Genomic DNA, 24,710 nt, shown 5'->3' on the forward strand with positions numbered 1-24,710 from the left:
GGTGAGGCGCGGCGGACGGGTCACGTGACGAGGCGGGCGGGTCACGTGCCTCTGGCGGCTGTAAACAGACGTCATGGCGGAGGTGTTTTATTTGGAGTTGTGCGACGCTCCGGTGCAGTTCGAGAAGGTGTCAACTGTCAATAATGTCTTCTTTGATGAGGCCAACAAACAGGTGAGACACCAACCCGACCGGGAGAGCCCAGTGTGAGCGAGGCCGGGCCCGGGCCGAGCTGCCGGCGGCCTCTGTGGGGCCTGTGGGCGGCCTCTGTGGGCGGAGTGAGGAGCTGCTGTCGGTCTCTGTGCCAACAACAACAAGTTACATTTGTCCAGTAACCCCTTTGACGGGCGAGGGGTGTCTCGGGCCGCGGGACAAGTCGAGTGGCTGGAGATGGGGGTGGAATCAATAGTGACGCTTTAAAATCCGTCACTGCTGAGCGCACATCGGCTGCTCCCTCCCGTTCCCCTACAAGACCGCACAGTCACTACACTTCACAGGAAAAATCCTGTGAAGATCTTTGAGATGGCTCCTGGCGCGAAAAGTGGTGTATCATGTGTACTCGAAATATAAATGTGTTTCCATGGAGCTGTGTGTGTGTGTGTATATATAGAGAGGGGTGTATGTATATAGGTGTGTGTGTATATATATATAGAGAGAGGTGTGTGTATGTATATAGGTGTGTGTGTACACAGAATGTTGATATAAAACAGGTTTGAGATAAATCGGTAGCACTGTAGCACTTTTCATGTCATCAGAACATCTCAAAGCACTTCACAGGATTTTGGTGCCTATTTTAGAATTCCTTAGAATATTTGTGGAGTCCTGTAACTCAGTGGTTAGAGCGCTCGCCTCTCAAGCGAGAGACCTGGGTTTGATTCCCAACAAGGTGAAACCTTGGGCAAATTTCCTTACTCTACACGTCTAATAATAATCCCTCAAGAAAAAAAAATAATGAATTGGTCACTTCAATCCGCAACTGTTTGTGCGACACTGCTGTGTGCAATTGGCTGCCGCATTTTGCCCACAAATATACAGTCAATTCACTTTACAGTATATTCTGTGAAGCACTTTGAGACCTATAGAGGATGTGAAAAGTGCTATATCAAATGCAAGGATTATTATTATAATGCTCCATTGTATCTGCAATTCAATGCAGTTTACATTTATACAGTGCTTTTCACACCAGGAAGACATCTAAAATACTTGACACTGCGGGCTGGGCTCCCGAGCTAGGAGCCTAAGGGGGTGGAAATGGGAAAGATGACCGGAAGTGTGATCAATAATACAAGCGATGAATTGGAGCTAAATATAATATTTTATGCATTATTCACTGCATTCCTGTAAATAGCAGAATGTGACCACTTATAAACATTGAAGCTTTTGGCTGTTTCATTATAGTGCAGTAATTTTCCTCTTTTTTTTAGGTGTTTGCTGTTAGATCCGGTGGTGCTACTGGAGTGGTGGTTAAGGGGCCAGATGATAAGAGTTGTATGTCTTTCCGGTAAGCATCTTGCAAAACCAGAGTGGTTGAAACTTCTCCCTTTGCAACTGAACCATAATGGCACTCCACATCAGTATCACCACCTGTGGGAGAATCTTTGTAGTGTTGGTAGCTTAAGAACAGATTCATATTGCTTGATTCAAGATTGTATGAATTTGATGGTGAGAATATTAATATAAATAATAATAATCATGCATTTGGTATAATGCTATATCACATTGAGATATCTCAAAGAGCTTCACAGAATATGCTGTAAAGTGGATTTACTGTATGTGGGCAGATCCGGTGCCAGTTGCACACAACAATGTTTCACACACAGCAATGTTTCGCAAACGGCCATGGACTGAATGACCAATTTTATTTTGTGGGATTGTTGGCCAGGTCACCGGGGGAAACTCCCTTCACTTTTCGAATAGGATGAGATCTTTAACATCCACCTAAACAGGCAGATGGGACCTTGGCTTAACATCTCATCTGAAGGACAGCATTTCCGACAATGCAGTGCTCCCCAGTACCTCATTGGTGTGCATAGAGAATCAAAATGAATTTTTTGTAATTTTAAGTTAATTTCAGATCGCAAGAGAATGAAGATGGTGCTTCCAGAGCACAAGCCTACCTTAACAGGATATAATGTGGAGTCCTGTAGCTCAGTGGTTAGAGCACTTGCTTTGCAAGCGAGAGACCTGAGTTCAATTCCAGGCAGAGGGCGAAACCTTGGGCAAGTTTCCTTACTCCACACGCCTAATAATAATCCCTCCAAAACAAAAAACAATAATACATTGGTCATTTTCAATCTACGACTGTTTGTGGGACATTGCTGTGCGCAATTGGCCTCCGCGTTCGCCCACACAATATACAGTCAATTCACTTTACAGTATATTCTGTGAAGGCTTTGAGATGTCTAGACGACGTGAAAAGTGCTATATCAAATGCAAGGATTATTATTATTATAAATACAGTAATCCATGTCCAACAAACAGCCATGATAATAATCCTTGCATTTGATATAGCGCCTCATATGTTTGAGACGTTTCAACTCACTTCACAGAATATACTGTAAAGTGAATTGACTGTATATTGTGTGGGTGAAACACGGCAGCCAATTGAGTGCAGTTGTGGATTGAGTAACCAATTATATATTATTTTGAAGGAATTATTAGTCCCAGGTAAAGTGATCTACCAATCAACTAACAACCAGGTTCCTGCTTACTGTTAGGTAAACAGAGGCATGTGGAGTAAAAGAACGTGCTTAACGTTTCATCCTGTCAGGAATCGAACGCAGGTCTCTCACTTGTGAGGTGAGTGCTCTAACCACTGAGCTACAGGACTCCAAAAATGAGCCTAATGACCTGGCTTCCATTACTCTTCCTGGCAACCTGTTCCAGGTGTTGTTTACCCTCTGTATAAAGAAATGCTTCCTGATGTCTGTCCTGAAATTATCCCTCATTTGGTGTCATCTCCAAATTTAAAAACCTTGGATTAAGTGTGCAGCATCAACCTCCGTGGTTGCACACTACAACTCACCAAGCCAGTCAGGAACCTAGGTGTCTTGTTCGACCCTCAACTGTCTTCTTCCTCACATCTAAGCCATGACCCGTTCTACCTTCCCTCACCTCCGTAACATCACCCGACTCCGCCACTACCCCACCCCTCAGGCCGCTGAAACTCTTGTTCATACCTTCATCACCTCCAGACTCGACTATGCAAACCCCCTGCTTGTCGGCCTTCCCAACTCCTCTCTCCACAGGCTGCAGATAATCCAGAACTCTGGAGCCCGTGTCCTCTCCCGCACCAAACTCCGTGACCCCATCTCCCCCACTCTCGCCCGACTCCATTGGCTCTCTATTCTTCAGAGGATCCAGTTCAAGATTCTGATCTTCACCTACAAAGCCCTCCATGGCCTCGTCCCACCCTACCTCTGCAACTCCTAACCCCCTACCAACCCGCCCGTTCCCTCCGCTCAGCTGGCTTTGGCCTGCTCCACGTCCCCCGACCCACCCGCCCCACCATCAGCCCTCTGCCCCCAACCTCTGAAATTCCATCCCCCAGTCACTCTGCCTCGCCCCCTCCTTAGCTTCCTTCGTCCCGCCTCAAGACCTCCTCTTCGACCATGCCGTCGGCCACACCCCCCCCCACCCCCCGGGTTCGGGTCTGAAATGCTGTACACTGTCCAGCGCCTTGGGACGTCCTCCTGACGTGAAAGGTGCTATACAAATAATAATAATATAATAATAATAATAATCCTTGCATTTGATATAGCGCTTTTCACGTCGGGAGGACGTCCCAAAGCGCTTCACAGAACACACTGTAAAGTGAATTGACTGTATATTTGTGGGCGAACGCGGCAGCCAATTGCGCACAGCAATGTCCCACAAACAGTCGTAGATTGAAAATGATCAATTTATTAGTTTTTGGTTTTGGAGGGATTATTATTAGGCTCTGTGTGGAGTAAGGAAACTTGCCCAAGGTTTCGCCCTCTGCCTGGAATTGAACTCAGGTCTCTCGCTTGCAAAGCGAGTGCTCTAACCACTGAGCTACAGGACTCCAAATGTAATCTTGTTGTTGAAATCTATACATTTGGTACCAAGAATAGAAGGGATCTCCAGAAGATTGTATATATTATATTAAGTATAATATATTCTATATGTTATATATATGCAATCCCACCTTCAGCTCAAAATTGTTGTGTGCTTTGAGACGTCCTCCTGACATTGTATTGTAATATATTGCTGTATGAATTATACTATATACAGAGGCTGGACAAAGGAGCAAATCTAATCGTCAAGACTGCAGCCTTGTGCTCTATATTTATTGTAATGCATGAGTATATTCATAATACCAAACAATATCAAATGTCATGTGAGGAGTAATAAAGGGATATTAAACAAGTCTAAATTAAGTAGATAAGGAGAGAAAGGCTTAGAAATGCTACAAAAAGGTTGGACATGTCAGTTTTTTGTTAAAATTCTGACATATAGAGAATGCTCTTTATTGTTGGATTTCCTCATAATTTGCAGCTCTGACTTTATCTTGTTGCAATTTCACACATCAGTAAATACCGCAAGCTTTAAAATACATACTGTTGCCACATCCTTAATTAGTGACTTGAGTGTGTGATATCAGTTGCACTAGTCGCGCAACTGCTGCTCTTATTTGTCTGCACCCTGACAAATAAAGCGCCCCTGTTCACGTTCTCATCCTGAACAAAAATATGAATGCACTGAGTCTCATGGAACCCTGGCTCATCCACTGTGACACCTTCCCTCTCCCTGAGGCCAGCTGACGGACCAGGATACATCCATCGCCTTACTACTCTGGTTCCTTCTCCTCCACCATCTCTCCAACCTCTCTCAGCACTCTAACTCTCTACTCTCCCTAAATGTCCCCAGCACACTTCTCCTGTTATCTCTTCCTTCCTAATATCTACATCACCAACAGCTTGCATTTATATAGAGCCCTTCACACCAAATAGAGTGGGGGAAGTAATAAGAGCTGAGGTAGAAAATTTACAGCTAAATTTGCATTCCTGGATTATCATGGAGGTGAAGATAACCCCAGGCTTCTCTTCATCATCACCAAATAGATCATCTGTCCACCCTCCCATGCTCTGTCCACCCGAGCTGGGCAAGCAGCAGGAATCTTGCCAGACACAAGTCATGGGAGGCTATCGATCAGTCTTCGTAAAGTACTTTGAGATGTAAATGTCAACAAGACTCAGGCCCTCATGCTTAGCTTCCATCAGCGCCTCCATACCTCGGGCGCTGACAGCATCTCCTTCAATGGATGTACTCTACATCTTTCGGAACCAATATGGAACCTCAATGCCCTTCATACCCCACATCCATGCCATGACCTGCTCCGCCTTTCCGCAACTCCATAACATCACCCAGCTCCGTCACTATCTCACACCACAGGCCGCTGAGACCCTCATACACGCATTCATAACATCCAGGTTTGACCATGCAAACTCACTGCTTCTCAGCCTTCCCAACTCCTTCCTCCATAGGCTGCAGATCATCCAAAACTCTGCAGCCCGTGTCATCTCCCACACCAGGCTCTGTGACCCTATCGCCCCCATTCTCACCCGACTCCACTGATTTCCCATCCCACAGAGGTTCAAGACCCTAGTCCTCACTTTCAAAGCCCTCCCCCCTACTTCTGCAACCTCCTAGCCCCCTACCAACCTACCCGCTCCCTCAGTTCAGCGGGCTCCGATCTGCTTCACGTTCTCTGCCTCGCCTTCCCCACCATTGGCGGGCGCACCTTCAACAACTCTGCCTCCACCCATTGGAATGCCATCTCACAGCTCTCCGTCTCGCCCCTTCCCTTGCCTCCTTCAAGACGTGTCTCAAGACCCTCTTCAAACCCTTCTTCCCAGCCCTCCACCCTCCCCGATTCTAACCCCCAGCTCGGGTCCGAAACACTGATTGTCCAGCGCCTTGGCACGTCCTACCAATGTGAATGGCACTAATACAAATGTAATTTTTGTTGTTGTGTTCTCTTTACCTGAAAGGGCCTATATAAGTGCAATTTGTTGTTGCTTTTTATTGAATCACAGTTTTAAGAACATAAAAGTATGGAAGAAGAAATAAAAATAAAGCCACATGCTTCCAATTGCAATTGTACCTTCTATTTATTAATTCTAGTGTATTTTAGCTAATAGAAATTATTCCTCTCCCCCCCCCCAAAAAAAAAATGTTTCATGATCGTCAGTTTGCGGAGAAGTCCTGTGATTCACCATCAAGACCATCCTCAGGTATTGAAACTGGAAGTGGTACAAAAGTAAGGGACTGAGGTGTTTCTATTAAAAAGACAGTATTTACACTTCCCTTTACTGTGCTTAAGGATATCCAAATCGGACTTAGCGAGTGCCATGTATGTATGCCACCAACGTGTGGAAATTTCCATGTGTCACCACGCTGACCAAATAAAATAGAATAGCTTGCTGGTACTCGTTGCATGAACTCACACATCAAGAATAACCTCTTGGGTGAAAATCTTAGAGGGCTGTTGGTCCTTAGTTCCAGAACATGAGCCAGTGCCTTCAGGAAAGGAGAACTCTTAAAAAAAAATTACTGCTGTAACTTTGAATGTTTCCTTGAACTTACCAAATTTGAATTTTTCCACAAACCCCCAAATGTACCTCGTGGATGTTAACTTGTGACCTCCACAATCTCCAAGACTACACTAGACTTTAAACCAAACTTGGAAATTGCTTCCTTCCAGCAGACAGTCGAGTAATTTTTTTAAAAAGTTCCAGAAAAAATCAACGATTAATTACGTGTCGTTCCAAAAATATTACAAAGTGACAAAAGTGCCCTTTGCATGAGGACGAAACATTGGGCAAGTTTCCTTATTCCACACGGCTCTGTTTATCTAGCAGTAAGTAGGAACCCGGTTTTTAGTCGATTGGGGGATCGCTTTTCCAGGGGTAATAATTCCTTTAATAAAATGGTCACTCAATACTGGCAGGTGGGTGGGTTGGTAACCCGAGGACACCGATTTAAAATAGTTGTTAAAAGAAACAGGGGAAGTGAGGAGAAATGTTTATCACACAGCGAGTTGTTCGGATCTGGAATGCATTGCCTAAAAGGGTGGTGGAAGCCGATTCGATAACAACTTTTAAGAAAGAAATAGATAATTATTTGGGGAGAACAAGTTTGCAGGACTATGGGGAGAGAGCGGGGGAGTGGGATTGAATTGGATAGCTCTTTTCAAAGAGCCGGCACTGACACGATGGGCCGAATGGCCTCCTGTGCTGAATAGTTCTATGATTCTGCGAATAGTGACTAATTGGACACTGTTTGTGGGACACAGCCGCATTTCGCCCACAAAATATAACGTCCAATTCACTTTACAGTATATTCTGTGAATCATTTCAAGACGTCGCAAATCCAAGGATTACTATTATTATGTAAATGGTATTTTAGTATCCTGTAGCTCAGAACAGGAAATCCAAATGTGTGACACACAAAGAGCAAGTTTGACACAGTGCAAATTAGTTTGGTTTAGTGATGGTTTTCATGCCATGTTTCAATTTATTCTTGCTTTTTTTTATTCTTGAAATCTTTCTGTCTTGTGAGTATTGTTCCCATTTTTGTTTATATGTTTTGCCCACAAAATATAGTCAATTCACTTTACAGTATATTCTGTGAAGCGCTTTGAGATGCCTCGAGGACGTGATAAGACGCTATATCAAATACTAGGATTATTATTATACCCAACACATTCGTTTTCTCTCTATAAGAGTTATTATTCCTTTCCAGAATGGAGGACAAAGGAGAAGTAAAGTGTATCAAATTTTCATTGGGGAACAAGATTTTAGCTATGCAGCGAACATTGAAGACTGTGGTAAGCAGATGTTTTTTGCTCCCCCAAATGTACAATTTTTAAACATAATGATTTAGCGCTGAAATAAAATGAATTGTACCATGCTCACCAATTGTTCCTCTTTTCACATTCTGCAGGAGTTTATTAACTTTATTCCTGATTTGCCCCAAACAGAATACTCTCAAGAGTGCAAGGTAATAATTTACTTTTAAAATATGCACAAACTGATTTGTAAAGTCTCATTGTTTTGTGGGTGTAACTTCTTGTTTTTTTCACACGTCTGTAGACGAAAAATGCCAACATCCTGGGGTTCTGTTGGATCAGCTCCAATGAATTAGTATTTATTACTGACCAAGGCATTGAATTTTATCAGGTAATGAGACTCACAGCTACATTTTAACGTGCGATTTAAGAGGGATAAATCATTTTTTTAAGAGTAGATTGTTTGAAATATCCCCAGTTATTATCATACAATATAAGCATTGGTATACATTGAGAATTACACTGTTCTTTTAATGTACAATGGGATATATATGGTATTTCTGTGCCAATGATATTTGGTACAGAAATGTGCCAATTGTGTTGCTAGGCTGGCTCAGATGGTAGCACTCTTGCCTCTCAGTCACTGGGTTGAGGGTTCAAGCCCCATGTTTGGACGTTGAACTCACATAGTCTAGGCTGACATCTAATGCAATGATGGTGGTGGGCTGCAGTGTGGCCACACACTGTGTCCTTCAGATGTTGTTTACAGTGTGCAGGAAGTGACATCAATGGCAACCTGCTGACCCACAAGTCATCTTAAAATGTAGAAAGATATTTTTATTGTCAAAAAATTATTTTCGTTGGATTTTGGATCATTGCAAAAAATAATAATAATCCTTGCATTTGATATAGCGCTTTTCACATCAGGAGGACGTCCCAAAGCGCTTCGCAGAACACACTGTAAAGTGAATTGACTGTATATTTGTGGGCGAACGTGGCAGCCAATTGCGCACAGCAATGTCCCACAAACAGTCGTAGATTGAAAATGACCAATTTATTATTGTTTTTGGTTTTGGAGGGATTATTATTAGGCGTGTGGAGTAAGGAAACTTGCCCAAGGTTTCGCCCTGCCTGGAATTGAACTCAGGTCTCTCGCTTGCAAAGCGAGTGCTCTAACCACTGAGCTACAGGACTCCAAAAAAGACAAATGTTGATCTTTACGAATCTTTACACATTTCCAACAATCCTAATATACCTTCATGAGATTTAGCCCTGATCAGGTAAAAATTAAAAATGAATTATAAACCGGATTTAAAAATTGTTTCAAATAGTTTGGAAAGTCTTAGTTTTCCTTTAGAGTTGTACAGCAGACCTTTTCACACTGAATTACTTGCAAGAGAATGCAACTTTGTAGAGAGTAGATTACTTCGGAAGAATCGATTATGGTTGCATTACTGCAAGTGCCAATTCTCTTGCAAAAATCTTCAAATACTTGCCCTGACACCATTAATGTAACTGAAATTGCTTTAATAATTCCCCCAATAGAATCATAGAAATTTACAGCATAGAAAGAGGCAATTTCGTCCACTGAGTCTGCATCGGCTCTCAGAGCAATAATAATAATAATCCTTGCTTTTGATATAGCGCTTTTCACGTCGGGAGGACGTCCCAAAGCGCTTCACAGAACACACTGTAAAGTGAATTGACTGTATATTTGTGGGCGAACGCGGCAGCCAATTGCGCACAGCAATGTCCCACAAACAGTCGTAGATTGAAAATGACCAATTTATTATTTTTGGGGGTTTTGGAGGGATTATTATTAGGCGTGTGGAGCAAGGAAACTTGCCCAAGGTTTCGCCCTCTGCCTGGAATTGAACTCAGGTCTCTCACTTGCAAAGCGAGTGGTCTAACTACTGAGCTACAGGACTCCACAGCTGTACTTCCACATCCCCTTCAAGTCTCAAACCTCTAACCTGTCTACTTCCCTCTTGAAACCCACAATGGACTCTGTCTCCACAACCACAACAACAAGATTACATTTATATAACGTCTTTCTACCACCTTATTTGCCAACCCATTCCACATGCCAACAACTCTCTGTGGAAAAATACAAGGTCACTGAATCAACCCCATGGTTGTGGGACACTGTTGTGCGCAATTGGCTGCCGCTTTCATCCACAGAATATACAGTCAATTCACTTTACAGTATATCCTGTGAAGCGCTTTGAGACATCTTGATTACGTGAGGCACTATTTCAAAATGGAAGGATTATTATTAACCTAGGACTTGTGACCTAGGAACATAACTTCACAATATTGTATTGTTTTTTCCCAGGTCTTGCCTGACAAGCGTAATTTAAAACTGTTGAAGAGCCAGAGCATCAATGTTAACTGGTTTATGTACTGCCCCGATACTGCCGTCGTCATCTTGTCCACCACTGTCCATGGGAATGTTCTTCAGCCTTTCTATTTCAAAGTAAGAGATGTTATGTTTATGAGATTTAGCCCTGATCGGGTAAAATTAAAAATGAGTTATAAACCGGATTTAAAAATTGTTTCAAATTGTTTGGAAAGCCTTAGTTTTCCTTTAGAATTGTACAGCAGCCCCTTTCACACTGAATTACTCTCAAGTGGATGCAACTTTGTAAAGAGCAGATTACTTAGGAACTATTGAAAAATATATATAAAAATTGTTTTCATTAGATTTTGGAACATTGCAAAAAAGACGAATGTTGATGTTTAGCTTTGCAAAACAGCACAAAAAGTGTGAGCAGAAATATTTAGGTAATGCCCAAAGTATGAGCAGGGGAGAATGATGATGATTACAAATGTTTACTGGAGCATGCCGCACAGTACACTAGAATACTGTGAGTGGGCACAAGGAAATGTGTCCGTGCCTACAAGAACATTATGAAGATTTGTCAGACCGTCTCAGTTGGTAGGACTTTTGCCTCTGAGTCAGAAGGTTGTAGGTCATTTAGAATCAAAGCAGTGATGACAGGTTTGAAGAATCTCTGTTTTATTATGGTAAGTTTGTGTTGTCCCTTGTGTGCAAAAAAAAAATTGGATGTGCACAGAAGACGTAAGGATTGCTACCATTCTCCTTTACAGAGTGGAACCATGTCCAAGATGTTAAAATTTGAAATTGAACTCCCTGCCATCCCCAAATCTGGAAGTCTCTGTCTCTCTGAAAGGGACATAACAATGGCCATATTGTAAGTAATGACTTTTCTGGAATCTGACACAATATTCAGAGATTGATGTTTCTATTTTGTATTTCAAAAGGGAAGGTGGCCATGTAAGGATGTTGTACTGTAGTTACAAATACAAATTTACATTTATACAGCATCTTTCATGTCGGCAGGACGTCCCAAAGCCCTTAACAGTCCTGGCTGGGCACCCGAGCTGGGTGGGAGCCGAGGGTAGTGGGGAGGAGAAAGATGATCAAAAGCGTGGTCGAAGAGGTAGATCTCAGACTTACCATCCCCCATATTTAATTTAGAAATATTAAAATCAACTCTGGATTTGTCTCAATGATCAAATTGAAACAAAAAATACAGTATCTTTGTTTCCCATTGGCAATGCATCATATTAATCAGGTTCCTCTTATAATCTAGTGGTAATTGTGTTGCCTCTTTTTCTCCCCCCTCTTCCCCCACAAGATATGGCCAACTTTATGTCCTTTATCTAAAGCATCAAGGAAGAACTCCTAATAATCCTGGTGCAGAAGTTATCTTGTACTATTTACCAAGGTAAGGACTGTTCTTTGAAAACCAGATTTGTCTGACTTTGTGCTTTTACATAGATTCCTTAAATGTCGCTCGCATTTTAATTGCAGGGAGGGACCGTGTAAGAAAACGCATATATTGAAACTAAATGTCACGGGGAAATTTGCGTTGAACGTTGTTGATAACCTGGTGGTGGTTCATCACCAGAGTTCTCAGGTAATAATACTACACCTCATCCATTGTTACAGAGCCTGTTTACTGTCAATATATCCAGTTACTATTGAACAATAACTTTGAATAATAAAGTGCAGCCTTGAAATAAGATACTTTCTAGCGCTGATTCATTTAGAACATGAATCACGTATGGATTCCCATTCTCTGTGCATAAACACAGGCGTGTGCTCAGTTCTCACAAGCTGAACATTTTCCGCACCAAAAGTGTCTGGTTGACTGGTTGTTATGTTACGGCCGATGTCACATTCTGTGTGCTATGGAAGTAGCAACGGCAACCTGATGAACCACAGATCTAAACCTACACTTTTATACAGCGAAACCAGCTATTGTTTCACTGCTTTCATATATTTTTGTCAATTTGCAATCTCATTCAAATCTTAATCTGACTCTATTTTCATATAGTTAATAAGATGGAAACTGTCTGCTCTGATGGCTCCATTGGCAAAGTTTGTGCCTACAGTAAAGCTGAGCCATGAATGATACAAGTTTAGTCTGTGACCTGTGCTGAGCTACTTTACCTCAGATGGGAGATCAGTAGGAATGCTACAATTGGCCTGCTAAGCAGCGGAGGGAAATTGCTACATCTGAGATCCCAAATCATCAAGAGATGTGATTTGAAGACTTGTTTATCAATAATTTATCGTCTGCTGATGGTTTATATATCATCCAAAGATGCTCAGCATTTTGTCCACCTGTGAAGAATGGAAATATCTATAATTGAGGACGGTGACCTAATGGTTTGCATTAGAACCACTTGAGGCGGCTAATAACCACATAAATTTGTTGAGGCTGTTTCTGATTCTATAATGTTTTCTGTTAGTCTCTAATGTGGAAGTGATACGACTTCTGCTGTGAACATTGCGCCAGTGGAAAATCACACCGCTGAAATGTGTGACCTCGTAGATCTGTATTTTTTTATTCACAGACATCTATGATTTTTGACATAAAACTACGAGCAGAATTTGATGGAGCTGTAATAATTCACCATACTGTGCTTCCTCCTCTATCCATTCATCCTTGCAAAATTCCTCGAGCCGGTGAGCATTTTAACAGAAGTTAAATTCATCTTTGGACTTTAAAAAAGAACTCACTTCTGCTGGAATGTGAAGAGCATGATTAACAGTCAAAGCGATTCCATTTCTACTGTTTGCATGACAATGTGGTTTCGCTTTAGCAGCAGCATTTCCTATAATGACTCATGACCATGTTATTCTAAAACAGAGGCAATAGGCAAATTTTAAAATCTGTCTTTCTGTCATTGCTAGTGATATTGCTACGTGGAGCTGAAGTCAGGACTAAGATTAGGAGGTGTCTCCAGTGACTCTCAGACTTGCCAACATTAGACAGCAGATTGATGCTGAACGAAAGATGATTACTGACCAGTTATTCATAATGCTATTTGGTCATGCAGCTGAACAGTTCTTGGAAAGACTAGTGAAGATATCATTGGCAATCCATAACCACAAGAAGTGAAGTGCCAGTAAGGAAGATCACAATCCTGATAAGCAACTCAAGAGGCTTGTACTGGGAACAGCATGATTAACATTCGCCTATAAAATCCAATCACTGCACTTTACAGTATATCCAGTGAAATACTTTGAGACGTCCTCCTGACAGGAAGGGCGCTATATCAAATGCAAGGATTATTAATATTCTGACATAGCAAACACAGCAACATAAAGCTGTTAGCTTTGTTTTGCTTCTAAATCCACAAAAATTTTATCTGTTTTGTGAATCGCTTGACATATGTCATTCATTTCCCAAATGTATAATAGCAGTAACTGAGGACACTGCAGGGAGGAGTTTTTTCAGACAATTTAAATTTTTGTTTAAACTTGTTTTCATTAGGAGTCCTGATGACTCTTTAATTAAATTGAACAAATCGCTTTTTGAAGATACCCATTTCTTTTGTTCCCCAAACAATAAAACTTGTTATCATCAGGGAGTGGTTTTGGGAGCATGTTAGTCTGCTATGTAGCAATAAGTAATCTTGGTAGAAAAATGAGCTGGAACAATTTTTTTTTGAACCTTCATTAACAATTTAATTCTACTCCGCCACTACCTCAGGCCGCTAAAACTCTCGTTCATGCCTTCGTGAAAGGCGCTCTATAAATGCAATCTTGTTGTTGTTGTTCATCACCTCCAGGCTCAACTATGCAAACGCCCTGCTTGTCGGCCTTCCCAACTCCTCCCTCTATAGGCTGCAGATAATCCAGAACTCTGCAGCTCATGTCCTCTCCCACACTAAACTCCGTGACCCCATCTCCCCCACTCTCGCCCGACTTCATTGGCTCCCTATCCTTCAGAGGATCCAGTTCAAGATCCTGGTCTTCACCTACAAATCCCTCCATAGCCTCGCCCCACCCTACCTCTGCGACTTCCTAACCCCCTACCAGCCCGCCGGTTCCCTCCTCTCAGCCGGCTCTGGCGTGCTCCACGTCCCCTGACCCACCCACCCCACCATTGGTGGGAGAGCCTTCAGCCCCTCTGCCCCCAACCTCTGGAATTCCATCCCTAGTCACTCCGCCTCACCCCCTCCTTAACCTCCTTCAAGTCCTGCCTCAAGACCCTCCGCTTCGACCATGCCATTGGCCACCCCTTCCCCTCCTGACCCCAGCTCAGGTCTGAAATGCTATACTCTGTCCAGCGCCTTGGGACGTCCTCCCGACGTGAAAGGCACTGTACAAATGTAATCTTGATGTTATTAATTTCTTGAAATATTCTGTCTAGGACCATCAACTGTGACAGCCCAAAGCCCTGTGCCATGTGAACTTTGTATCCTTCATAGTGAACCTCCATACCGCGCTTAATATCAATGTTAACTTATTGTGAAGTGCAAGATCATTGAAATAGCCATCTTTTTGCATCAGTACATTTAATGGAAAAACTGAAGGGAATGGCCTTCTTGGGAGTAGAAATCATGTTGTTCTATGATGTCTAGTGTTTTCTTTAACATTTAGATTCTTCTTCGTGGAGTGTGTTTCAGCCTGATATTATAATTAATGCAAGTGAAGGTAAGCACTTTAAAACCTTATCTTGTGAGTTTATAGATTTGTTTCTGGATTTGAAGAGTCACTGAAATGCTTGGCAATTACTGTGCCAACATAACGTGTATCATTTTAAGGGGTTTTGATGATTCATGTACTGGAGTCGCTTGCTAAGGTATGACATTGTGGAGAGTACTGTTTAAATTTAGTGTTCCAGTACAGATTACCACAGGAAACGGATTGCAGATTTGTTTCCTTTTCTCTACCATCCTTGGATCTTCCAGGGTAAAATTGAAGAAATAGCAATGGTAGGGTGCTGGAAGGAGATGTTATGGGCCCTTTTGGCAGCAACATAGAGTCAAAGGCTCCAGATCTGGGGAAAATGAGGCATTCAAAGACACCATTGTCTTGATTGTCCTAACTCTAACCGGGATTTGAAGATTAACTAATTGGACAGTTATCTAAAAATGTCCCATCTCTCATCCAGCCTCAATGCTTCAGGAAAATCTTTACACAACAAAAATCTACTCAGCTCCAGTGCCTATGTCACACTTTTATATGTTTATATGACCTGCATATAAGTGTGGTATTATACTTGCAGTGAGTCAGTGAAATGGTTATTTGAATGAGTTTGTTCATTATGTGCACATTATTATGCTCTTCATTTGATTGAATCACTCGGGGTTCTGTTCAGGATATCTCTGGTGTCTTCAAGTAAAGTTACAGCCTATCGTGCACATGCTTCAAGACAAGGGACGGCTAATGGATTTCCTACTGCAGAGGAAAGACTGCAAAATGGTCATCTTGTCTGTGTGTTGCCAACGTAAGTACTGCATGGGTAACTAGTACTGTTTATGAGTTTGTTGAACGATTGCCTTTCTCATTGCAGGACAAGTTTAGGCTTTCATTTTTAAGAACTTCCAGTTTACTTTATTATTTTCCAAAACCCTAATATAGGAAGTCCATTTAGTAACTGATGTGGCTTTAAATTAAAAAGTTACTAATGAGCAATTGCTAACTTTCTAATAAACCCATTTATATCAGTGAATGCTCTATTGTGTAGGTGGCATTGCTAAACCTTTCTTGTCTACTTGCTAACATTGCAATAATTTTAATACAATGTGTTTGTTCCAGTTTTAAGTGCAACAGAGCGAGGTAGTTTGTCTGTCATTGCTACCATTTTTGACAAGCTCAATCAATTCTACAAAGAGTACTTGGAAGCTGAGCAGAACTATACACTGGTGAGACAACAACACAAAATTACATTTGCTCGTCCAGCGCACCCTCCGCCCCACCATCGGAGGTCGCGCTTTCAGCCACTAGGCCCCAAAACTCTGGAACATTCTCCTTATTCCCTCCGCCTTGCCCCCTCCTCTTCTTCAAATCCTGCCTGAAAACCTTCCTCTTCGACCGTGCTTACGGCTACCTCCCGCCCGGCTCAGAGTCAGACTCCACCACTTTTAAACGCTCTGTAACGCTACCCTGCATGAAGAGCGCTATATAAGTGCAAGTTGTTGTTGGAACAGTACAAGATAAAGAGGGACATCAGAGATGCTTTTTGCGCAATGCAAGAGACGTAGTGTCAGCAGCAACTTGATGACTTGGAAGTCATCCTTTTTTAGTTCTGGGTATACAACTGCACTTCTAGTTAGCATGGATTCACATTGGTGAACCCACATTTATTGTGTGTGCTTAATATTATCCCTCAATGTATTGGTTTGTAATGCAATGCAGTAATTGAGCAATCTCTCTTTTGTACAGGCTGTGGAGTCAGGAACAAGTCGAGGCAGTTCAGCACAGAAGCCAGTGCGGGCACAGGCTGTTATCGACCAATCTGACATGTATACTCATGTGTTGTCTGTTTTTACCAACCAGGTTAGCAGTGTACTTTTGTCAATAATGGGGAAAAAAAGGCTAAAATCATCATGGAATCCCTTTTTATCCCAGTGAAACAGCAAGGTAGTGTAGCATTGATTGCAGAAGGGAAGGTTTCTTAGTGGGGATATTCTGCAGCTATCCAGAATAATATGAGAAATAAACAACTGATTCTAGTGTTAAAGATTATGCTATTTGGCTTTGATATTTATCCCTCACATTTCTTCAGAAATCTACTGAATTGTAAGTTTTTATTTAAATATAGGATTGATATTTATTTTCAAAACTTGTTTGGTTTATCAATTCTGTCACATCTGCCCCACTTGAGAAACTGGCACTATTACCCAGACTCCATGTTATTTCCACACAATGTAGTGTTTTTGCTAAACACAACTTCTGTTTGGAGAAGTTTCACGAATACACGTGAGTATAATCAACTTGTGCCAATCACCAACTTTATGTGGTTATCCACTGAATAAGATTTTTCTAAGTAAATAGTCAATATTGGCTCACTGACATGCATCCCTTACAGTGCTGTCCTGTTGCAGGAAGAACTTCAGTAAATAGTTTCTTACATGGTGCATGTGACAATCAACTATGGTTGGAGGGAGGAAGGTTATCAGAATAGAATTTCTTAAAATAGAGGACAATGCAGAAATAAAGATCTAAATGGTAATATTGGCTTTGTCTTGATAATTCTTTTCAAGGGGTGAGAGGAAAGGAATCTGAAATGGGAAAGATGAGAAACAAAGGAACAGCAAAAGTATACAAGGCAATGTTGTAGCAATTTGAATTTTCTTAAGGCAGTACCTCTATGAAGTATGGTTGCCATTGTTATTAGTGTACCCAAATTTGTTTAGAGGAGTGGAACTGAACCCATCTATTCTGGTAATCAGTTAATTGAGGTTAAAGCCTGCAGGGAATCTTAAGAAGATTACAGAATACTGAGTAGAGATGATTCCAGGACTTAACTGCTGCAAGTCTAAGTCAGCTGAGTGATGTCCTGTGAGGGCCCATGTCCTTCCAATGATCAAGACGCACTTGTGAAATATAACTAGTTATTGCATAATGTGGCTTGCCAATCTAGTATTTTAAAGGATCACATTTTCCATTTGGATGTGTAACCTGCAAGCATAAAATATGAATACTCTCACCAGGAGTGCAGACTGAGTTGCAGCTGCAAGCATGAATTGAATGCAAGATTCATTTTGAAACCTTTACCTGAACAGTTCAATGCTCTAACACAGCTGTGTGATTGTTTTAACAGGATCTGCCTCACAAGTTTATCAGTGCAGTGCTAATGGAATACATTCGGTCTCTTAACCAATACCAGATAATAGTCCAGGTGAAAACTGCTCTTTATTTTAAAAGGTTTCTACATTCCGTATACTTTGAAGCTGTGTAATCAACAAAATGTCTGTTTTTGTTGCAGCATTACCTGTATGAGCTAGTTATCAAAACCCTCGTGCAGCACAGCTTATTCTACATGCTCCATCAGTTTCTGCAGTACCATGTCCTCAGTGACTCCAAACCATTGGTGAGATACCAAACTTTTACAAGTCTTACTGGCTGGAACACTTGCTCTATTGTTTATTGTAATAACTGAAGCAAATGCATGCAGATTTTGTAAATAGCAAATTCAACACATGAGATGGGCTTTCAATTTTGAACTTTTCCTACTCTTGTCTATTCAGTGTCATTCTTGAGGTGATGTATCATCCCAGATAGCCTAAACCTTTCACCTTAAAACAAAGCTCTTAGCCGCAACTCAACATCCCTGACTTCACTTCAGCTAACAGAGACACTACTAAATCTTGTTTAACCCTGACCTGCAGCCTTTCATCTGGTTGGTTCCCTCTCTCCAATCTGAAACAGGACCTGCAGTCATAACTACCTCACCCCCATTGCAGATGAAACCACCCACATTTGTGAAGCCTGGAGTTGTCTTTTTAGCTACAAACTTGCTTATCCAAAACTCTGCAGTACATTCCTTCCTACACAAGGCTCAGCAACCCATTCATCATCATCTCCAGCCCCCAGTAAATCTATGTTCCTCAACCTTACCTTAAATATTCCTCCACATCTAGTTACTTCACACTTCCTGCCTCACCATTAGCATGCAAACTTTCAGCCACTTACTACACTCAGGGACTGTCCTTGACCCTCCTCCCTCTCAAAACCCATCATTTTGCATCTTCAGCCACCTTGTTCCAGTTTGGGGTCCAATCAGTAGAAAATATTCTAGGTGAATTGCTATTTACATGCAAATAGTTTTGTTAAATCATTAAACACTTCCACGAATCAAATTTGAAGCCAAGCTGTGGAGTCCTGTAGCTCAGTGGTTAGAGCACTCGCCTTGCAAGCGAGACACCTGGGTTCAATTCCAGGCAGGGCTAGTTTCCTTACTCCACACGCCTAATAATACCTCCAAAAACAAAATAATAAATTGGTCATTTTCAATCCATGACTGTTTGTGGGACACTGCTGTGTGCAATTGGCTGCTGCATTTCATCCACAAATGTACAGTGAATTCACTGTACAGCATATTCTGTGAAGTGCTTTGAGACGTCAAGAAGACGTGAAAAGCACTATATCAAATACAAAGATTATTATTATATAAAACGGTTTTTACTTTTCAGGCCTGCCTGCTCCTGTCACTTGAGAGCACTTACCCTCCTGCACATCAACTGTGTCTGGATATGCTTAAGGTAAGGGCATGCTACTTGCATAAAAGTGCAGGCTTAACTGATTTAAATGTTCCAGAATGTGTTAAGAATAGTAAGGCTGCTTATTCTATGTATGTAGCACCTATGATTTCATTTACTCCAGAATTGTGGTTTTAGGGAACAGAGACCAAAGTAGTACTTTACTGCTGTGATTTAAATATTTTAATGTTTTACTAATCCAGAGACTGTCTACAGCCAATGATGAGATAGTGGAGGTTCTGCTGTCCAAGCACCAGGTTCTAGGTGCATTGAGGTTTATCCGAAGCGTCGGAGGGCACGACAACATCTCGGCACGCAAGTTCTTAGATGCAGCAAAGCAGACTGGCGATAATATGCTGTTTTATACTACCTTCAAATTTTTTGAACAAAGGAATCAGAGATTACGTGGAAGCCCAAACTTCACACCAGGTAAGTTAAAGCAGAAACAAAAATAGTTTTGAATCCATAAACTGATCCCATGTTAACAAGGCTTACAAAAAATGGCTACAGTTAGGATTCTGCTGATCACTTATATATGACTGTATGCAGAAAGTATTGCTGATCTCATTTTTGTGGACATGAAGCAGGTCATGCTTATCCATTAATAAAATTACAATAGACTGATTGGGGAGGAAGAAAGGAGAAACCGACCAGCACATAAAAGATCTACAGAAGGGAGACAATGACTAGATACAACAAGCCTCAACAACAACTTGCACCCTTCACGCAGGGTAGTGTCACGGCACGCTTAAATCTCAGATGTATTCAACCCTTTCTCTCACCAGAGCAAGGTACTGCCAAGACAGGCTCAGATCCCCCCCTAGACAAACTTTTGCATAACTGGTGTAAAGCTTACAATTCTAAAAATACTTACTAGATACAATACAAGTTCTGGAAGCCAAAGCTTTCAAGATATCACTAGTTGGATATAAACCAATCATACCAAAATAAGCAACTTTCAGATTCATGGCAACTGGATGCAGTATTGTTCAAGAAGCTTGTAATCTAGGGTTTGTTACTTCAGCTTTCTCCTCCCCCTCGCTTCCCATTAAAATATGCAACTTAAATCTGCATTGCTATCTTGCACCAGTTACTCATATCCACAAGCTCCACAACAGAATAGATTGAGAAAAGCACCGTATGCTTTCCACAACCAGACAAAGTACAATGTACATCTGGAAACATTGCTTTGAACTAAGTGTGATATTTTATTCCATTCCAGGAGAACACTGTGAAGAACATATTGACCATTTCAAAAGCCTGTTTGGGGAACAAGCACTTCTCAAAGCTATGGTTGTGTGAAAGGACATTGGGAGACTTCATCCAGAAGACAATGACTTTTGTCCATCAGATGTACAGTTGAAATCTAGAAACTTTATTAAATGCATTATAAAATGTTGTGTTATAAAATATTTATACAGTTGTAACATATTAAAATATGCATTAGTGTTAAACCCAGTGGTCTTCTTAACATTTCAGAACATCATTAACTGGAAAGTGCAAAGTTGCATTGCAGTTACACTAGGTTTGAAAGATCCATTCTTGGTGAGCATAGCGCCATTCAGGTTCTGAATAAAAAGCACTTCTTCCAATAGATTAGAAGCCCTTCTGAATTAAATAATTTTATTCCATCAAATACTCTACCTTAACTTAAATTTTCCTGAGTTTGAAAGCTGCGAACTTTCAGCAGTACGTTGGTGAAATGAAACAGTTCAGAAGCATTATTTCTATTCAGAGCTGCATGGCAACAATCCTGCCTCTTGATCCAGCAGCTCAGTTCATTGAATTAAAGCAGCTCGAGTTCATCGCGACTTTAACAGGTGCTGGCGTTCTGTTCCAGTGTACTGAATGCTTAATGCAGACACCTTGGCTTTATTTACAGGTGGTCCTGAAGAGAAAAAAAAGTTTTGGTAATTATGCAAATTCTAATACTTTGCAGCAGTTAGTGTTCCCCAGCATTATGCAATGTTCTGTTCCAAGCATGGTTAGTAAAGTTTGACTTTGAAAGGAAGGTTAAAACACCACAGGAAATTTTCAGAACAGGTCTTGGATAAAATGAGTATCTTGAAAACCTTCAAACACATATTCTTACCTATATAGCTAAGCAATACTGGAAGGAATATTAAGCCATGGGAAGCTCCCAACAGTACAATTGCCAAGTACATCCTGAAGTAGAAGATCTGGAAAATCTGGGATTTGGAGAAAGCCAGGACTACAATACCACCAAATTTGGTCAGTGTAATGCCACTGAATACCTGTGTGGAGGGCAAAAAAAGGTTCTTCAGATTAACACGAGATATTATACAAACCTTGAATTCTCTTCATACCTACTAGGTTAAAATCCAGTTTATCCACACATTATGTTTGCAACAATAAAAAGCTTGGAATCTAAAAGGTTAGATTTTAAAGGAAATGTGTTTTGGAAGGACAGAAGCTGAACTTAAGAGGCTGTAATGAGGAGTACTTCAAGTTGGAAGTAGTTACTAACAACACAAATCTGAAAACATTTAGGGATTATGATTCACCACCCAGTCCCTTAGTGAAACCAACTTAGAACCAATAGTCCTTTGGTAAATTCATGGCTTAAATGTAGGATCAAATGAAACTAAATCTTACCGAGCTGCCCATATGTGCCAGTGCTTCCTCTGCACGCTCCACTTTCGTTTTCTTCAAGCTAACTGAAAATGCACGGACAATATGGCTGCAGAACTCTACTGAAATTCCACAGCACTATGGGAGAAGAAAAAAATTGAATTAATGTTAACTTGAGGGTCTGTATAAAACATTTGTTCTGCTACCACCAATTAAGCTGAGAACTAAACACCATTGGATACAAATCCTAAGTGTTCTAACTCACTGCCACCCAGCACCTGCCTGTTCAGGTGGTCATTAAAGATCCCATGATAACATTTTTAAATGGTCATCAATTTCTCTAAAGTCTTCAGTATACCAGGACAGGTTGTACTCATTACTCAGCAAGGATTTTGACCAGCAGTGAAAGCAAGTACTTTAGCTTGAAATGGCTGGTTAGAATCAAGTGCATTAAGCTAATCCAACTGTATTATTACTGTTCTATTATCCACTACTGCGCCCTCCCCTCAAGCTTGCTTACAAAATACTGTCACTACACTTTACACAAGTCTCGTGAAGCATTTTGTCCTCCCATCATAAGTGGCACTACATCAGTTTAGGATTATTAATTCTGCTTAGCAGAACCAATACATACAGCATTTGTTGAGTATTACTATTAAATAACTTACCATGACTAGATTTACCAGGGAGACTGCATTCAGGCTAATGTTCCATAGCCACATGACACCAAACATATTCACGACGATCATAGAGATAGTGATGCACACAGTCACAGCGGACCAGACATCACAACCCAGCAGCACTGTAGTCACTACAAATATGGATCCCAGTGATACGCAGAGGTTGAAAATGGTGTCCTTGACTATGGTGAGGTATTGCTCATAGAATACATAAAATATACTGTGAATGAGAAATGGAACACTTAGTTAAACTATTCTCATTTCCTTACACTACAAACTTCCCACCTACCAAAGCAACACTCAATAGGTGGCCAGACATGGTTTATACTAATGATCACCACGACTAGTAAGGACAGAACACAGAACCCGTGATCTCACTTTGTGATCAGAGTGGACGTCTCAACCCCCTCAGTCATTTGGGTGCAGCCTTCAGAAAAAGCTGAAGAGATGGTCTGAGTAAATAGTTTTAATTTAAAATGAGTGTTCAATTATGAAAGATGGCTTTCTGCTCCCAAGCTAAAGTAATTCTAGTGTCCCATTACCTGTAAGCAAAAATACGATATCCTTTGTCTGAAATGCCCATGGATTCAGTCATATTTGCAGCCAGATCACGTGCCTTCTTTGCAGCATCAATGAAGTCTGTAGAAGTGGTCAGCACTGTATGATAAGTCATAAAGTACGTGGCACCAACACCTGTATTGTTCTCAATCAGATTTACTGCTGAACCATACGCTGCATGTCCACTGTTGACAAAGTTTTGAAATGAGCTTTTGACCAGATATTACATGCAAATTCCCTTTAGTCTCCTAGGTACAGAAACAGGATACTCTTGCTAAAAATGATAGACCAAGGATAAGCAAGCCTTATATTCTAGGTAACTGAACACTTAAAAAAGCTATTTTAAAAAGGGCATCAAGTTTAAACAATTGGCTCAAAAATAGTACCACAACTGAAGGTGGCTGTAACTGGTTGTAAGCATTAAGTTGGTCAGGGAGTTGAAATTTCAGATTTACTGTAGTGCCCTTACGCTACAATCATGACATTGTTGCCGTATCAGTAAAACTAATCAGCATTTGAATCTTTAAGATTAATAGTGCCTTACCCTTTGCCACATTTGGAATTTGGGTTATCATTCAGAAACATAGGGAGAAATGTCATGAAGTCTTCTCCAATTGGCCTCTGTTTTCCCTCAGGAGTCAGCGGACGGCAATGAACACAAGATTCATCAACCACTAGAAGACATTTGAAAAGTCAGTTTGTTCCCTGCAAAAAAAATTCTCAAATTTCTTATTGAGTTTAGAAACTCATGTTCTTATGACACTCACTCCAGAGTGAGACCCAGCATCTCACTTTGCATGCCTTTCGGAGACAAAATTCAAGGGCATTAGCCCTATTGTGGAGTTCTGTAGCTCAGTGGTTAGAGCACTTGCCTTGCAAGCGGGAGACCTGCGTTCGATTCCCAGCAGGTAAAACATTTTATAATAATAATAATCCTTGCATTTGATATAGCGCTTTTCACATCAGGAGGACGTCCCAAAGCGCTTCACAGAACACACTGTAAAGTGAATTGACTGTATATTTGTGGGCGAACGCGGCAGCCAATTGCGCACAGCAATGTCCCACAAACAGTCGTAGATTGAAAATGACCAATTTATTATTGTTTTTGGTTTTGGAGGGATTATTATTAGGCTCTGTGTGGAGTAAGGAAACTTGCCCAAGGTTTCGCCCTCTGCCTGGAATTGAACTCAGGTCTCTCGCTTCCAAAGCGAGTGCTCTAACCACTGAGCTACAGGACTCCAAAAAAGACAAATGTTGATCGTTACGAATCTTTACACATTTCCAACAATCCTAATATACCTTCATGAGATTTAGCCCTGATCAGGTAAAAATTAAAAATGAATTATAAACCGGATTTAAAAATTGTTTCAAATAGTTTGGAAAGTCTTAGTTTTCCTTTAGAGTTGTACAGCAGACCTTTTCACACTGAATTACTCGCAAGAGAATGCAACTTTGTAGAGTAGATTACTTCAGAAGAATCGATTATGGTTGCATTACTGCAAGTGCCAATTCTCTTGCAAAAATCTTCAAATACTTGCCC

At 41.1% G+C, this 24,710-nt stretch overlaps 2 protein-coding genes across 2 annotated transcripts in view; one reads left to right on the plus strand and one right to left on the minus strand.

Moving 5' to 3' along the window:
• rmc1 (regulator of MON1-CCZ1) lies at positions 1-20,794 on the plus strand. The gene is made up of 20 exons (XM_007897233.2): positions 1-172; positions 1,423-1,499; positions 7,766-7,850; positions 7,967-8,023; positions 8,116-8,202; positions 10,147-10,287; positions 10,923-11,026; positions 11,474-11,563; positions 11,650-11,755; positions 12,699-12,810; positions 14,504-14,548; positions 14,734-14,787; positions 15,455-15,583; positions 15,895-16,001; positions 16,522-16,635; positions 17,903-17,980; positions 18,068-18,172; positions 19,275-19,343; positions 19,544-19,769; positions 20,563-20,794. The coding sequence occupies exons 1-20, from the start codon at positions 74-76 to the stop codon at positions 20,640-20,642; spliced, it is 1,965 nt and encodes a 654-aa protein (XP_007895424.2). The 5' UTR covers positions 1-73; the 3' UTR covers positions 20,643-20,794.
• Positions 20,529-24,710, minus strand: part of npc1 (Niemann-Pick disease, type C1) — a 23,735-nt gene continuing 19,553 nt past the window's right edge. The window contains exons 20-25 of the mRNA XM_007897234.2: positions 23,715-23,844; positions 23,155-23,355; positions 22,601-22,832; positions 21,957-22,070; positions 21,433-21,595; positions 20,529-21,228 (exon numbers count right to left, since the gene is read on the minus strand). Coding sequence (XP_007895425.2) covers positions 21,143-21,228; positions 21,433-21,595; positions 21,957-22,070; positions 22,601-22,832; positions 23,155-23,355; positions 23,715-23,844 — 926 coding nt within the window. The 3' untranslated portion in view covers positions 20,529-21,142. The remainder of the gene's footprint in view (positions 21,229-21,432; positions 21,596-21,956; positions 22,071-22,600; positions 22,833-23,154; positions 23,356-23,714; positions 23,845-24,710) is intronic.

This window comes from Callorhinchus milii, unplaced genomic scaffold, assembly GCF_018977255.1.
Source record: "Callorhinchus milii isolate IMCB2004 unplaced genomic scaffold, IMCB_Cmil_1.0 Scaffold2, whole genome shotgun sequence".
NCBI lineage: Eukaryota > Metazoa > Chordata > Chondrichthyes > Chimaeriformes > Callorhinchidae > Callorhinchus > Callorhinchus milii.